This window comes from Eleutherodactylus coqui, chromosome 5, assembly GCF_035609145.1.
Source record: "Eleutherodactylus coqui strain aEleCoq1 chromosome 5, aEleCoq1.hap1, whole genome shotgun sequence".
Classification (NCBI taxonomy): domain Eukaryota; kingdom Metazoa; phylum Chordata; class Amphibia; order Anura; family Eleutherodactylidae; genus Eleutherodactylus; species Eleutherodactylus coqui.
Window position 1 is genome coordinate 211,223,183 of NC_089841.1, and position 15,775 is coordinate 211,238,957.

General features: G+C 40.2%; 1 protein-coding gene across 3 annotated transcripts in view; it reads right to left on the reverse strand.

The window, feature by feature from the left end:
• The window catches only part of PCSK5 (proprotein convertase subtilisin/kexin type 5), a 436,962-nt gene that overhangs the window by 236,155 nt on the left and 185,032 nt on the right, over nt 1–15,775 (reverse strand). For all 3 annotated transcript variants that reach the window (XM_066604156.1, XM_066604155.1, XM_066604154.1), the window contains exons 9-10: nt 8,964–9,064; nt 1,392–1,495 (exon numbers count right to left, since the gene is read on the reverse strand). In XM_066604156.1, the coding sequence (XP_066460253.1) occupies nt 1,392–1,495; nt 8,964–9,064 (205 nt within the window). The remainder of the gene's footprint in view (nt 1–1,391; nt 1,496–8,963; nt 9,065–15,775) is intronic.

Here is a 15,775-nt window from a genome sequence, read left to right on the forward strand (position 1 = left end):
TCTTAGGCAGTGCTTGTACCGGCTTCCAGGAGAAGTTATGTATATTACCATGCTATGCCATTTATTCTACCATTACGCTTCTAAACTACTTCTTTAAAGCCGTAACCTTAATAACATCCAAATCTACTTAAGAAGTTGAGTAATTTAGAAAACACTTTATTCTGCACTAACTTATAACTAACTTACAAATACGAAGCTGAATTTAAAAAAAAATGTCTCATGTTTCCAATTTTATGTTCAATAATTACAGTAGATGTGCTTGGTCTTCTTCTCAATGCCCCCCCCCCTCCTTAAGAAAGGAAACGAAAGAGCATCGGGTGTGTCCTGGCTCCATTGGTGGGTATGTTTTTAGTTGTGGTTTTGACCTAATTTGCACTTACTTGACTTTATTTATGTGCAGTATTACTTTTCGTTTATGTATGTGCTTTATTAGTTTGAGTCCGTGAGATCCATACACTTTTTTTTATGATTTGCCATGTACTTTAAATTCTCATTCAATGGATCTTTGTTTTAACTTTTGTCTCTTTTTTTGTTGTTTTTGACACGTGTGTTATGTGTGGGACCCTCTGATTTATTCGCAACCTTAACTGTTTCAATTCCTATAGCATGTGACCTTGCAATAGGGGTCGCAAGGGTCACAATTGCACCCAGGCCCATAAGCTAGGGTGACTAAGGGCCCCCTCACCACTGACATCACTGGGCCCATATAGGTATCACAGGTTTTTATCCTCTATTACAACTTATGACTTGGAGTGAATAACAAACAATTACTCACATGAACTTACAAATGACAGAAAACACTGAAGAAGGCCTCTAAGCTGTTGTGTGTCAGAAATCCCTCAGTGTGTAAAGTGACCGCCTCACAGCAATTCCATATGTGCTATAACTGCTACAGGGTTCAATGGTCATTGAATATTTACACAGAATAACCAATAAACTTTTAATTGTCCTCACTGCTTCTCAGCTGTGTGAGGAGCATATGTCACCTTTGCAGCAGTAAAGGGTTACAGCTTGTTACTTACAGGAAGCCTTTCCTGCTTTCAGATGAGAACCAACTTCCATCATTCACCCCTTTTGTTTTAAACGTTCTCTTAAGACATGCTGTCTGATATATAAAATCTATGTGTGTATGTATTTTTTTGGATGGACCACGGCCGGTAGCCCAGCAGAGTAGCTTTGCAGGGGGAGGCCCAAGATGAACTTCTGCACCCAGGCCCATGAGCCTTCAGTTATGCCCCCCGACTATAGCTACATCACTGGGAATTTATTATTGTTTAGCCTTCATAGGCTGCTATCTTTTCTTTCTTATTGAATGATTTAGGTTGTAAATGCCAGAACATTGCTAGAAACGGCCAAAAGTAATGCTAAAAATAAGAGAAACAACAACATACCTTTGTGGCCTGCAGCATTTGTCTTCCAGTCTGGAGCATTCAAGTGTCTTTGGCGAGAAGTCCTAACAATGATATGTTGTACATCTCTCCAGGTTAAGAATGGGCTGTAAGAACAATTCATAGCAAAGACCAACTTAGTTAGGAAGTATAGATATATTTCTTGTCTCACTAAAAGGCACATCTAAAAGGTAACCTATCCCTAGATTTATACTGCCAAGTAGTATGACGTCAGGGCAAGGGCCTTCATTACGATGATGTATGTTTAACATGAAATACTGTGGCGTTACATGAAAATTATACTTTAAAAACCCGCCGGGAATAGAGAGAAGAGTGACAGGACCAGCTGCCCGCCAACTTCTCCCCACACAGATTAGCTAGTTTGACATTTCTTTCCTGTTTGTGTATAGGGAGAGCGCTGTCAATCTAGCCAATTCAGACGGGGAGCAACTAGTGAGGCTCCGCCCTGGTGACTCTTCTCCCCATTCCCGGTAGCTTTTTAAAAAACATTTTTTCTAAAAGTCTGAAACATTTAAAAATATTTAAAAAATCATTTTTACTTGGGCGCCTGTCCTAGCTTCATGCTGTCAATGGTTTGGGCAGCAGTAACCTTGCCTTGTGACAAGTTCCCTTTAAACAAAGCTGGCTGGTGGTGTTGAGCCGCATTAAGGAGTTGTCAGAGTATAAAAAAAGTTTTGCTTAGATGGTCAGTTGCATGCTATAACATAAAAAATGTATCAATATTTACCTTTCTACTCCCTGCAGAAAACAGTGGAGCGGGTCTGGTGAATCTGCTGGCAGCGCTGGCTGGAAGTCAGGTAAACGTTGAATCACCCCATTCTCTGGGCATCAGCACTCAAAATCCTGGGCACCATGATGCCATGAGCTCATAATGGAATGCTGTGTCCTCTGATTGGCTGACTTCCATCCAGCGCTGACAGCGGGAGATTCACTTGAGCCACTCTGCTGCTTCCTGGGAGAAGAACAGAGATAAGTATCAATTCTTTTGTTACTTTATAGCATGCCCGGCCATGTAAGAAAACTTTTTTATACTCCAACAGCCGCTTTAAATAGGTTGTATGAGATTAGAAATAAAGGTCCTCATTGAGGTGAATGGGGCTGCAATGCAATTCCAGACACTGGCGCACTTTCTGGAAAACAATAGACCCTTTATTCTAATCCTAAAAGCTGTTTTAGTACAAGTGAAAATCAGTTTCTAATAAAAACAACAAAAATTGGCAAATGGCAGAAAATGGTCAGTTTTACTGGGATGCCAAGTGTCTGACCAAGGAGCTGTGAACCAGTGATATACTTCTTAGCCTAATTCCAAGATTCAGTAATATTACCCCTGGTGCTATTGGTACTTAATGTCTATTTGGCAACAGTGAAGGAGTCATATAGGACTCCCAAGTCACTGGTTGGCGAACATAGCCCTAGTATATCACAATGTATAAACCTACAAAATGGTCTTGTAGGTAACAATAGCCTACATTGTGCCGCATTACAATTTTAGCTGTGGTTTAATTACGGTTTAGTGTTCATACGCGTGTAGCAGTTAGTAAGTAATAATATACCACCTAGTCACATAACACATCGCGGAATTAATCAGATGGAGAGAGTGATTTATATGTGTTTGCAGAAACAAACCATTCCTAAATGGCCTGAACCACCGCCTTGCATAACTGTTAATGTCTCAAAATGAAATGATTAACTGGACTTTGATAGCTTCCTTATGAAGCAGGAAAAGTTAAAAGTTTAGCTTAAAAAAGATTAATAGATCACTGCTGCATCAGCCAATTCATCTCATTAATCTTACATGGACTGCACTTTTAATTCTCAGTAAGACCTGTTCTGTACAAGCAAATAACTTCCACATGGAAACCTTGGCGGTTCTCTGCTGTCTAAACAAAGGAAACCTGGTTACAAATTGTAGGACCACATTGCTTTGTGGTTGCCCTTATTGTAGACGCCTGATGAAGTGTTTACCATTAATCACGCTCGGTTCTTCTTCAGCAGTTATGTGGAAATGCGAAAATGGTAGTTTACTCTAGACCAGAAGCAAAAGACTGATCAGACCACAATTAGGAAGTTCCCCTGATTAAAAAAGTTACAGCAGCAGATTTGCGTTAACATTTTATTTTGGTCTGTCTTCCTGGGTTTATACACATTTCTATGACCATGTGATAATCAAGAATATTTCATAATCAGGCACCTATTATGTTCCTCCTTTCGGGCCTTCAAACTAATACTCTTGTACCCAGAAGTGTAACTTGAAGCTGCTGGGCCTGAGTGCAAAATCTGGAACTGGGCCCCCAACTATAAAGCTTCATTGATAGTACTGGTTTGAAATATGGGGAAGAGAGACTTTATGGGCCCCCTAGGGCTCCTGGGCCCATGTGTGACTGCACCCTCTATACTTACACCAGTGTTTGTAACTCTCCAAACCATCCTCAACTCCGCTGCCCAGTTAATCCACCTCTGTCCTTGCTCTTCTACTTCGTCTACTCACTGCCAGTGCCGGGTTACCTACTGACAATGTCATACGAGGCTGTCCACAATCTATTGTCTCCAAACATCTCTCATCTAATCTCCATTCCTCACAAGACCTCCTTCTTTGTTCTCCTCTTGTTTGCTCCTCCAGACATTCTCCCCAAGATTTCTCCCCTACATCTCCCATACTCTAGAATTCGCGACCCTGATCCCTTAGATTCTCTCCCACAATTCAAATCTTCAAAAGCAACCTCAAACCCACCTCATCAGAAAAGCCTACAACCTACAAAACCCTGTTACCACCACATTACCAAATAAGCAACTTTGACCCTCACCTACAGTACTATCATCTGCTCTCTCCCATATAGATTGTAAGCCCTTGTGGGCAGCATTGTCTGTCCCTCTGTACTAGTCAGTTAGGCTGCCTTCACATCTGCATTGGCACTTTGGTTGGAGGTTCCACTGCAGATCCGGCACAAAATACTGGAAGGACGATCGCTGCATGCAACGCTTTTTCTGGTAAAATGCCGGGCAGCTGAGAGGGAACTGAATGTACCCCATTATAGTCAATGGCATCCGTCCAGTGCTGTTTGGTTTCATCATAAGACAAACCTGTTTGGCCAGGGGGTTCCTTTTCTTTTTCCTGCTCGTATATACAGCATTCTTAAAGCTAATGGTTCTGCATAATAAATAATAATAGATACAAGGTATCTAAAAAAATGCTAAGCACATGTTCCATGAACTGTGCACTGAAGAGCTCACAATCTACAGTCCAAACACAATGTAACCCTCTAGGATTTGATTTTCCCTTGGTGGGATAAGATTCCCAGTAGCCCCCCGTACGCACATTATAAGAATGATTCAAACTGATTTTTTTCTTTAAAAGCCAGGAAACTACAAATTTTCTCACGAAAAGCATGACATTCTGCTTCTATTTGAGACGTAATGTATATATAAAATATCCTCATTTACATATAAATACATGTTTTTGTAGTAATAGTTTTGCTATAATAGAATCGCAATGTGCAAAAAAAAAGAGCGAACTATTCCCATTGTGTCTTGCTCAAGAAAATATTCATGGCAAATGGTGGATTAACCAATAAAACTCTTGATATTGTAATTATATATCCCCAACCCGGCATATGGCCCAATGTGGACGAGACTGCAAGTAGAAGATAATGGGAAGAACGTTTTTTTTTCTAATATTCACAGTTTTCAACCTTAACAAAATCTATTAATCTCTCCGTAGAACGCTAAGATATGCAATGCAAGTCACGACTTGTAGTTCTAGTACACTGACACCCGTAGTCAAGAATGCAGCTTACCCAGAGGGAATAAAAATGTGTTTTTATGTTTGATTGCTCCAACTAGGCTTTTTGCTATTAGGAACAATTAGAAATGATAAGTCATAGAGAAGCCAGCTTTATCCAGTAGCACATTACAGAAAAGAACAATTTCTATGTGCAATCTAGTGAACGGTGCAGAACTAAAACATAAAACAACAAAAGCTACGGTGCAAAATGATTAATTCTATTTTCCAAAGAATAACCTGTGTAACTGGAGACCTCTTGCTCTACAGCAATTTTCACTCTCAGTTTCTAGTTGAATTAACTTCTAATCGGCTTGATTCATTCCAGGTTAGAGAGTAATATATAGGGTTAAACAGAGAAAGTGCTAGATGTGCTCAGATTTTGCTATGTAAACTGTAATAAGATTCAGAACACTGTTTTTTTGGTGTAGAGGACGGGCAATGTGTCTTCACACAGTATATGGTTATTTGTATAGCATGCTGTAAGGATACAAACTAAGGATTTAAGTCATACTATACCAAATAATTCTCATCCTATCAATTAAAAGGGATGGAAAGCATGGATAATATCTATGATCAAGAGTGTACAGACCATAGAGACAGGCCATGCTGCTGTTATGGGGCCCTTGGAGAGAGGGGGGCCCAACTTTGGTTGTTTCGATCTGCTGAGCAATTGGATAGAAAGAAATTGTGCCGGACTCCACTCTACAGAGGTACTCTACAGAGGTACTGCATTTTTTGCAAATATTGAGTTGGGAATTTGCCCCACAAAAAGGGAGGACAGGGGCAAACAAATATCAGACTTTTTGGTTTTGGTTAGCAAAACCTAATATTATTATGGGCTTCCATTTTAAAGCTTACCTGCACTTTCAGATGATTCATCAAAAGAAGCTACCATGTATATACACTATGTCTGGCCACATAACTAGTATCTGGCATTTTCATCACTTTTCCAGTCTGCATGTATAATTTTTGCTTAGCTCTATATCTGAGTGATTATCTCTCTCTCCCCTCTCCTCCTCATAGACTTCTATGGGCAACATGAGTTATCACCCTCCTTCACTTCCTGTGTGCAATCTTGTTAACTCTGTTACTAGACAAAGATTTCACATGACAACAGAAGTGGAGAGAAAATTAGAAGAATTGGAGACTCCCTAATGGCCAATAGTTTATAGGGATTTTTAAGTGCAAAAACTTTATTTTAGGTAAATAAAGTGAATTTGTATTTTGCTAAATATTACATTGGCTATTATATAACCGCAAGTTGTTTCAAAGTGCACTGACCATTAATTTTTGCTATGGGTCCCCCACCCATAGCAAAAATTAAATTAAATTGTATCCAATTGTAATTAAGTTGTACATAACCATATACCACAGAGCTTAAGTTTCAATATTAGTATAGTTCGCCTTTGGCTGTTTACACAAGCAGAGATTATATATCATGTTCAGCTTTCAACTTTAACACTAGAAATGAAATATTAGTAGAATGGAAAAGAGCAATATCGGGAGCCCATACCCATTTCATAAAGGGGATTGTTAGCACATATTTCCTTGCAAACTCAATGAGACGTAGAGCCACAACGTACTTTGTTTAAAGAACCCCAGTTAGACTGTTTTCACATCTGTGATGGGGATTCCATTTTCCTGCTCCATTCGGGAAGCAGGAAAGAGGAATCCCCGGGCCAAACGGATCTGTCTTATGATGGAACCCAACAGTGATAAATCAACCCCAGTGACTATGATGGGGTTCATTGGGTTTACGCTCATCTGCCCGGCATTTTACTGGAAGAATAGGAGCTGCATGCAGAGCTATTTCATCCAGTATTTGGTGTTGTATGAGTGACGGAACCTCTAAATGGAGGTTTCAATGCAGATGTGAAGGCAGCCTAACCTGGACAATACATGGTATTTCATTCATGCCTTAATATAAGGGACCGCTGGAATACCAGGAAAGGAGAAAATTCAATGTCTTGTTTTTTTTTTTTTAAATAGTGCCAAGAGCAAAGTTATACTCAGGCCAGATTCACAGTTTGGCCCGGTCTTTTTTTGTGTACTTTTGTAATTTTTTGCAACTTTTAGTCTAAAAGGCTGCAGCAAGACATTAGTTGTAAGTCTATAGTGAAATCAAAAAACGCAGTTTTCTAGTTTGTGGAGGCTAATGGCATCTTACCAAAACGCAGAATGCTCTAGGTGTGGGAATTAATGGTGTTTTCCTCCATAGGCTTCTCTACGGAAACTCAGCAGTGGCAGAAAGAATGCATACACAAAATATTGCTAAATAAAGTATGTCACAAAAAAGCCCACAAAGCACCAAGCATCAAACTGCAGATGTCTATTCTTGCGTTAAAACACTACCAAAGAAACAGTGTAACCTTACCTGGCTATGGTCAGCAAATATACTGTAGAAACAAAAATCTTTGTAACTTATTCAACCCCATTTACACTGAAAGATGATCGCTCAAAAATCGTTCAAACGACAGTTTTAGTTACATTTTTGCATACTCTATAGTAGCTAATTAGCTACTAAAGAGCTATGCAGGAACAGCGGGACACCGCCGCTATCTTTCGGCGAACAATACCGCTGTTTTGCATAAGCAAACAGCTGCATTGTTCTACGCGCTAACAGCTGGCATCCCACTGTGAACTACCAGGGGGACACAAGCTGAAAGAATCTTATCACCGCTGCCCACTGTGATAACAGCCTGCACCGCTGATAAGAGTTCATCGCTCAATTCTAGGAAACTAGAATTGAGCAAGGAACGACTCGTGCACTAAAACTGCACGATGTCCGTGCATTTAGACACAACTTGAGTTATCGCTCAAAAGATGGCTTTGAGCAAATTTCGAGTAAGAATCTTTGTGTCTAAATGGGCCTTCCTTTGCTGAACATATACTGTAGATAATGTTAATCAAAGATGGAGACTCGTTACTCTTCTTATAGAGTAATGGCATATCAGTTAAAACTCAACTTCTAGGATCCCCACCAATCCTGATTCTCAGGATCCCCACCGATCCTGAGAATCAGCGTTGCACCCCTGCACCATTTTCCTTGCACAGTGTCTCCCCCGCTCAGCTATGCAGAGAGCTGCATCCAGTCCCATTTACTTGAATGGAGCAGTGCTGCAGTTACCTGCACTGCTGGCAGTCAGGGTTGTCCGTGCAAGGGCCGCAGTGCCGATTCTCAGGATCAGGGGGGTTTCAGAGGCCGAAAAAGAACCATGTATAGTACTGTAAATACCTTACTGTATACTTTGTGGAATATGAAGAGTTTCCAGCATGCTCACCATTAGACTGTATTCACATAGGAGAGTGTGATATTGCTCCCAGAAACTCGAACCGACATTGCACATGTAAACCTGCGATTCTGGATATGAGCACAATGTGTTTTTGCTTAAAAAATGCCTTGCATCTATGTACTTGCGATTCTCATGTGCATTTTTCACATGCGTTAAAAGATCACATGCGCTTCCAATGGATTTCAATGGTAAAAATTGCATCACACTTGCAAGAAGTGCCATGGGATTTTTTTTTTAAGTCCCATAGAAAACAATGGTGATTCCTTACGAGGAATCGCCCAAAAATGGGACATGCAGCGATTTATCAATCTTGCAACATCACTGTGAGTGAAGAATTGCTCATGTGAATAAAACATTGAAATCAATCTATTATTAACACCCATTAGCTCCGTCCATATTGCCATCACATGGAGCTCGTAAAACTCGCATATTTTCATGACATACTGTAATCTGCCCAGAACATGTGTGCTTTATACTCACTTTGCTTCTAGTGAGAGGGCTATAATGCCAGCAGCCATAGGTGCTGATGCCGAGGTTCCAGTGTGACTGTCTGTGCAACGCTGCCGAAGATCTGTGGTGATCTGAAACACAATGTCACATGTATTTTTACTTGTTCACCAACTGGAAGGAATACGTACACAGATTTTATTATAAGACTATGCAAAAAAGTAACCAAATACGCCATGGCATCAGACAAGACGTGTCAACACAAAATCAGATGTGTGACTCCATCGTATGGATTTTTATGAAACATGAAAAAAAAGTCTGAAGTCTGGTGCGCTGGCATATTGGACACTTGGTTGAAGCTTAGAGTCATGATGAAGTTCTGAAGTAGATGCCATGTAAAATGGATGTTTCATAATGGCATATAAGGAACCCAGAGAGTCCATTGATTCTGGGGTTGAGAATTAAGTGCTGAACCACGTAGGGACTCCATGTATTTCCAAACAGGCTCCAGAAACGGCTTTGCTATGTACATGAGGACTAAAAAAAAACTATTAGCCCTACAATCTACACAATAAACATGGTGCTTCGGAGTATTAGTGTATCTAGTATAGACTAGAGGAAAGATGAGGAGATACATAAGCCTCAATAAACCAGAATGGGGTACTTCGTCTTAGAAACACACATTACGAACATCTGTCATCGCTATCTACTGTTTACACTGCTGGCTGCATCCAGAGGACCATAAACATAAAAAACATAGACAAAGGGTAACGTTACATAGGACAACCACTGTCCAAGTACTCACTCAATAGAGTGAATGTAAGCAGCAGTTGTTCCGTGTAAACATGGCCACCAACCAGGTGACAAGTGAGAATTGGCTCACTAGTTGTTATTTGCTTCTTTCAGCTCACCTAAAACTAGTCGCTGGTTGATTATCACCTGGTTTAAACAGGTAATTGCTGCCTTTCAATGACTAGCGAACAGCCTTGCAGGAAGGTGTGCGCTTGTTCGACATGAGCCTCCCACCAAATACTGATTGGCTCCTGTCTTTTTGGACATTTTGTCCTCTCACTTAACACTCATTGGTTCCTGAAAACAGATGTTTGAGTGATGCTCAACAGAACAGTCCCTTCTATACATGCCTGCCAAAAACGTCAGACCCCAAACTAGTTGACAAATTACATTTCGGCCTGTGTAAATGCTTCCAACAATTCATTCATTGATCAAAATTGAACAAGTGAACTCCAATCGCTCCGTGTAAAAGAACACAAACAGCTGTCATTCGTATACTTTGGCAACTATTTCTAGTGACTATTCAGATGATAGTTGTGTCTTCTAAGGCCACCTAAACATGACTACTCAGTTCTGTTCTCTCTTGTACTGCAGTTCGTGTTATAGTCACCTTTTGAAGGATCTGTCGCTCTAAGAGTACTCCTGGTGCCCAATGGGCCCTCTGACTGACAATTGGATCTGTCTGGTCCCATCGTTGTTTTTATCATTTTGAAACCTGATGGGATTGCAGACGTAATTTTTCACGGCGTTGGGAATTCAGCTTTTAAAAAAGACTTAGAGCTTTTAACCCTTTCCAATCCACTGTCTGACCTCTGAAGACATTATGATTTAAGGCTGTACAGCTCCGATGTTGGAAGACGTCCATTGGGGTTCTCTTACTGTTTATTGCCAGCCTCTCTGCTGTTGGAGCCTATCCAACGTTTCACCTCATGCAGTACTGGATTTAGCCAGCAGATAGCACCGTTGTATAACGGCAGAAAAGGGGTAAGCCCCCTAGGAAAACCAGGATACAAATTGGATTGGAAAGGGTTAATAGGGTATGTCATCAAAAAATGACCTAATGCATAAATTATGTTTTAATGTGAAACATTTTTTAAGAATTTTTGTTGATTTTTTATTACATTTTCAATATCACTAGGCATTTTCTAAAAGAATCCTAAAATCAGTATTCACGCTGACCACTAAACCTAATAGTCTGACACTTCCCTGCTCTGTAGAGAAAACCTTTCAACAGTCAGCTCATTATTCTCACATGCAGGGTTACAATGAAAGATAATACCTCTATCTGGATAATATAGGATCCACCATTCACAATAGGTGAAGATCACAGTTTATCCACTCTCCTCTGCACACATCACAGAGCATGTCTAGAACAGTCTCCCATAGAAGTCAATGGGTTCAATGTGTAAACGGCCAATGAGGCTGCTATAATGTATGTCCCTAAAAACTTCTGTAAAGCAGATCTCTACAGCAAAGGCAAGATGGCAATCCCCATAGTCATGTACAGACAATAGAATAAAAAAACTACGATCAGACACGAAAAACAGATTGCAAAAATGTGTCAAAAATCACTCAATGAACAAATTGGTCAGCTGCACCGCCAAAATGTGCGACTGACTAATGATGGGTGTACGTGGTCGAATGATTGTAGACTTTCTGCAGATCCTCTGCCTATATGAATATTAGCAATGGCTGATTGACATGCTCATTGTTGGCCAGTGTTCATTATGACAGCAGATGATCTGCCCGTGTAAAAGGACCCTTAGAAACCAGACATTCGCTTTCTAAAGCAATATAGTAGATTAATTAATGCACATCTATGTATATGTAGTTAGTTCAAAAACGTGAAATGATTGGAAAGGCTGTCCCTACTTTTAACCTAACGAGTTCTCAAGCTCAAAGCTAAGCCTCACATGCAGCTGAAGTTGTGTTCCGTGCAGCTAAATAATAGAATAGTGTTTGGTATTGTTATTTTAAGGGGTTATTTCACCAATGCGGATATTGACAATGCACCCCTGCCATGTTCCATAGAAGTGTGGGCAGCAGGGAATACACATGCAGATTCACTTCTATGGGGCTGCCAAAGATAGCCAAGTTCAAGCTCTAGAAACAAATTCAGAATTTCATTTACTGTTTGTTAAGCCTATATATATATGTTCCCCAAGTGCTTCTACGAGTGTGTATTGAACATAGGAAGACATTTTTGTGTCATGGGCCATATAACCTATTGCAGAAAAATCCCTAGAATTCAATTGGAATTACTAATACTCATGTAGACGTATGTAGACACAGACAGGGATAGAGGCTGAGCCAAGAGTGCAACGCATTTCGGAGCTAGTCTTGCTCCTTTGTCAAGCACAAATCTGGTATCTTGGCTATTAGCCTAATAGTGTCTACATACGTCTGTCTACTAATAAACCAGTTGAAACTGAAAACCTCCAGGACTCTTTCTGGTTCTGAGGACGTACCTGGATTTAGAGGAGTCCTGTGTTCCTATAGGGCTCCTCTACGAAGTAAGTTACTACTCCCAATAGATCTATATTTTCTGTGCTATCCAAACTGCAAAGGAGCGCAGGTTTTTTCTACCACATTCTATTGTGTTTACGACCAAGGTCATCTTTACTTGCGTGTTTTTTTCCCCTGACACTTATGAATGACTGCCTGCTTACTGTGATTGGAGGCGGGCCGAAACAATTTCTGGCCCACTCCACCTCCATTGGAAAAGCACAGGAACGATTATCGCTGGGACGACCTATGGGGCATCCGTTACCCGACAGATTGTCCCATGTAAAAGCACCAATAGGGAGTACCAAAAGTCATACCTTGGAAGCCAGTTACATTAAATGGCTTCATTTTCTATCTGATTCCACCAAACAGAGTTTCCCTTAACATTTTAGGCCACAATCTATTAAGCTCTGTCCTTACTCTGCAGTTGCAGTTTATCAAATATCATATCATATATGAGGGGCTGCTGATAAGTCTTTGGCTTTACCCAGAAAGAAACGAGATAGGCAAAACTTTACATTTATTCCACATACTCTCCACTGATGTCAACACACTTCTTATATCGGTATTCCAAGTTCTGTAAGCCTTGCAAAAAGGATTTCGGTTGTGCCTCAAGCCAGTCATCCGTAGCAGCCATGGCATCAGAAATGGTGTGACATTTGGTACCCTTGAGGTGTTTCTTCAGGTTTTGACACAGATGATAGTCGGAGGGAGCTAAATCTGGTGAATAAGGTGGGAGGTCAACCAGCTGGAAGCCTAGCTCCACCATTTTTGCCGTGGTTGCTTGTGCAGTGTGAGCGGAGGCGTTGTCTTGCAGGAACAAGATTCCTTTGGACAGCTTGCCATGCCTTTTGGCCTTTAGAGCTGCCTTCAATTGGTCCAAAACTTCAATGTAATACAGCCCTCCTTATCACAGAACACAGACACCATCACCTTAGTGGCTGATTTTTAAACCCTGACCTTCTTTGGGGGAGGAGAACCACTGGGCCTCCATTCTTTTGACTGCTCCTTGGTTTCAGGGTCATACAAATAAATCCAGGTCTCATCCATACTGACCAGTCGATCCAGGAAGTTCTTATCAGTCCGGAAACGCTGACAAATGGACTCGGAAGTTTTCACTCATATGCTTTTCTGATCTGTTGAAGTGGCCAATTTTAAATTCGGCAACCCAGTTCCTTACTGTAGAATATGAAGGCCATTGATCCCCCAATGTCTGCGACATATCACCATGAATATCCTTTGTGGACTTTCCTTGCAGAAACAAGAATTTTATCACTCCTCTGCTCTCATCGCCTTAGACTCCGCCATTTTGTTTTCCCGCGTGCCTAGATCACTGTTGCCATAAGCTACAAACACAACATTTTGAAAACCTATATTAGACACATAAGGCTTTCATGTGATGTAACATTCGTTACCATAGAAACAAAAAAAGAACACAAAGCCAAAGACTTAGCAACCCCTCGTATATATAAATATAGATAGATAGATAGATATGTACATACAAACACATTACATATATATATATATATATATATATATATATATATATATATATATATATATATATATATACATATACACATACATATATATATATATATATATATATATATATATATGTACTATATAAAACACAAAACTGCTATAGAAAGCCAAGGAAGCGATTTTCCCTTCTTTATGTAATAGCCTTGATTCCGATCCAGTAAGTCATTTAGAAATGTTACTATATAGGCTTCTTGAGGATTAAAAGGGTTTATTTTAAACATTTCATTCTGGTACATTTAGCTTTCCCGTCAGTGCCAGAACATCTGTATTCAGATCACAGAAAGCTTAGTACAAATCCAATATTATTGTTTTTATAACAACACTTCCGTAGTTAATTTGGAACATAATTGTATTTTTCTTTTGGTAAACATGGCAAGAGTGTCGCAGCACCAGCTGGTGTCACGTGGGGGCAGCGTTTGTTTGCATAGCCTCTCTTCATGGAGTTGTGTAATTTATGAACATGCTTTAGTGTTATTAACAGTCTATCAGCTGCATGACTATGTGTATGGGGCGCGATAAGTGTGGAGTCGTACATTACACCCACAATACATTCATCCAAACAATAGAAAGTAAGTTTTGTTATTCCCATCATTCCTGGCCCTTCCTGTCCTGCACGGGATATACCTCTTTAAGGGAATGTATCCCCTATATTGTATCCCTAATTAAACCAGGTACAGAACATATTTCTTTTACTTTTTTATGTTCCAAGTGAAAACTGCAAGATTTCAGGATTTTTATTTTTTTTTATATATATAGGCATTGACATGGAAAATTTAAAAAATCACCAAAAATTCTTAAAAAAACATATTTAACATAAAAACTTGATTTAAATGGAACCGGCTAGAATCAGTGTTCCAGCGTTGTTTCCCTGTGAACTTGGCGCATGTACAGAGGGACTCTTTTCAGAAGGTTATGTGCACATGCTCTCCCATAGAGATCAAGGAGAGAGGCGCCAGCACACCACCTTCTGAAAAAAGTCATGCTGTGTGCGAGTGCCAAATTCATGGGACACAGGCTGGAACGCGGGACCGAGTGTATATAAAAAGCAGTTCCCCAGACTCCCATTCCATCACCTTAGAGCCCCACAACAAAGTTTATGGAGCTCAAATGTGCTGATAGGTTCCCTTTAAACTACAGGTCATTTTTGATGGCACATTCCCTTTAAGTCCATCTATAAACATATGGAAATCTAAGCTGGCAGTGGTTCTTGATTTTATCACCCCCTATGAACTATCAACAGTACTGCATGTTACTGTTACTCGTTACAAAAAGAAACTTCATAATTTGCAACATACCTGACAGCTATAATATACCTCCATTGCATGATCCAGCAGCTTTCTGCTATTCTACATCACAATACCTGAAGATTTCCAATACTTCGGTATAAAAAACGTATATCAAATTTTCTTCTCTTCCATGACACAATGACTTTACTTCAACAGATGCATATGTCCAGTTCAATGCATTCTAATGACCATGACAAGGGAAGACGTCTCACCTACACGGATGAGCCAAAAGCAAGTGACCCACCTAACCAGTTGGCAACATATATGTGATGCCAAGAAAATCTCAAATATTTCAACCAGAGGGGCATGCTTAGTGGAAAGTATTCTTCATTTATTATGAGAAAGGGGGAAGATTCCAGTCCAAAGATATGTCCTTAGGATGTTTTTGCACCTGCATAGGGGGTATGCTTTCCTGCTCCATTTGGGGAGCAGAAAAGGGGAATCCCCATGGACAAACGGTTCTGTCTTACGAAGAAACCAATCAGACACCATTGACTATAACGGGGTCCGTTCGCTCCTCGCTCAGCTGCTTTTAGCCAGAAGAAAAAGCGTTGCATGCAGCGCCTTTTCTTCCGTTTTTTTTGTGTTGGATCTGCGAAACTAATTTCTTCACTAAACTCTTAACAATTGAATACGGAGCTTATGATTCTAGAATAACCCTTTATATAGAATGTATTGAAATAAAGTCATGCTTTCAGTACATATGCTTACAGAAGA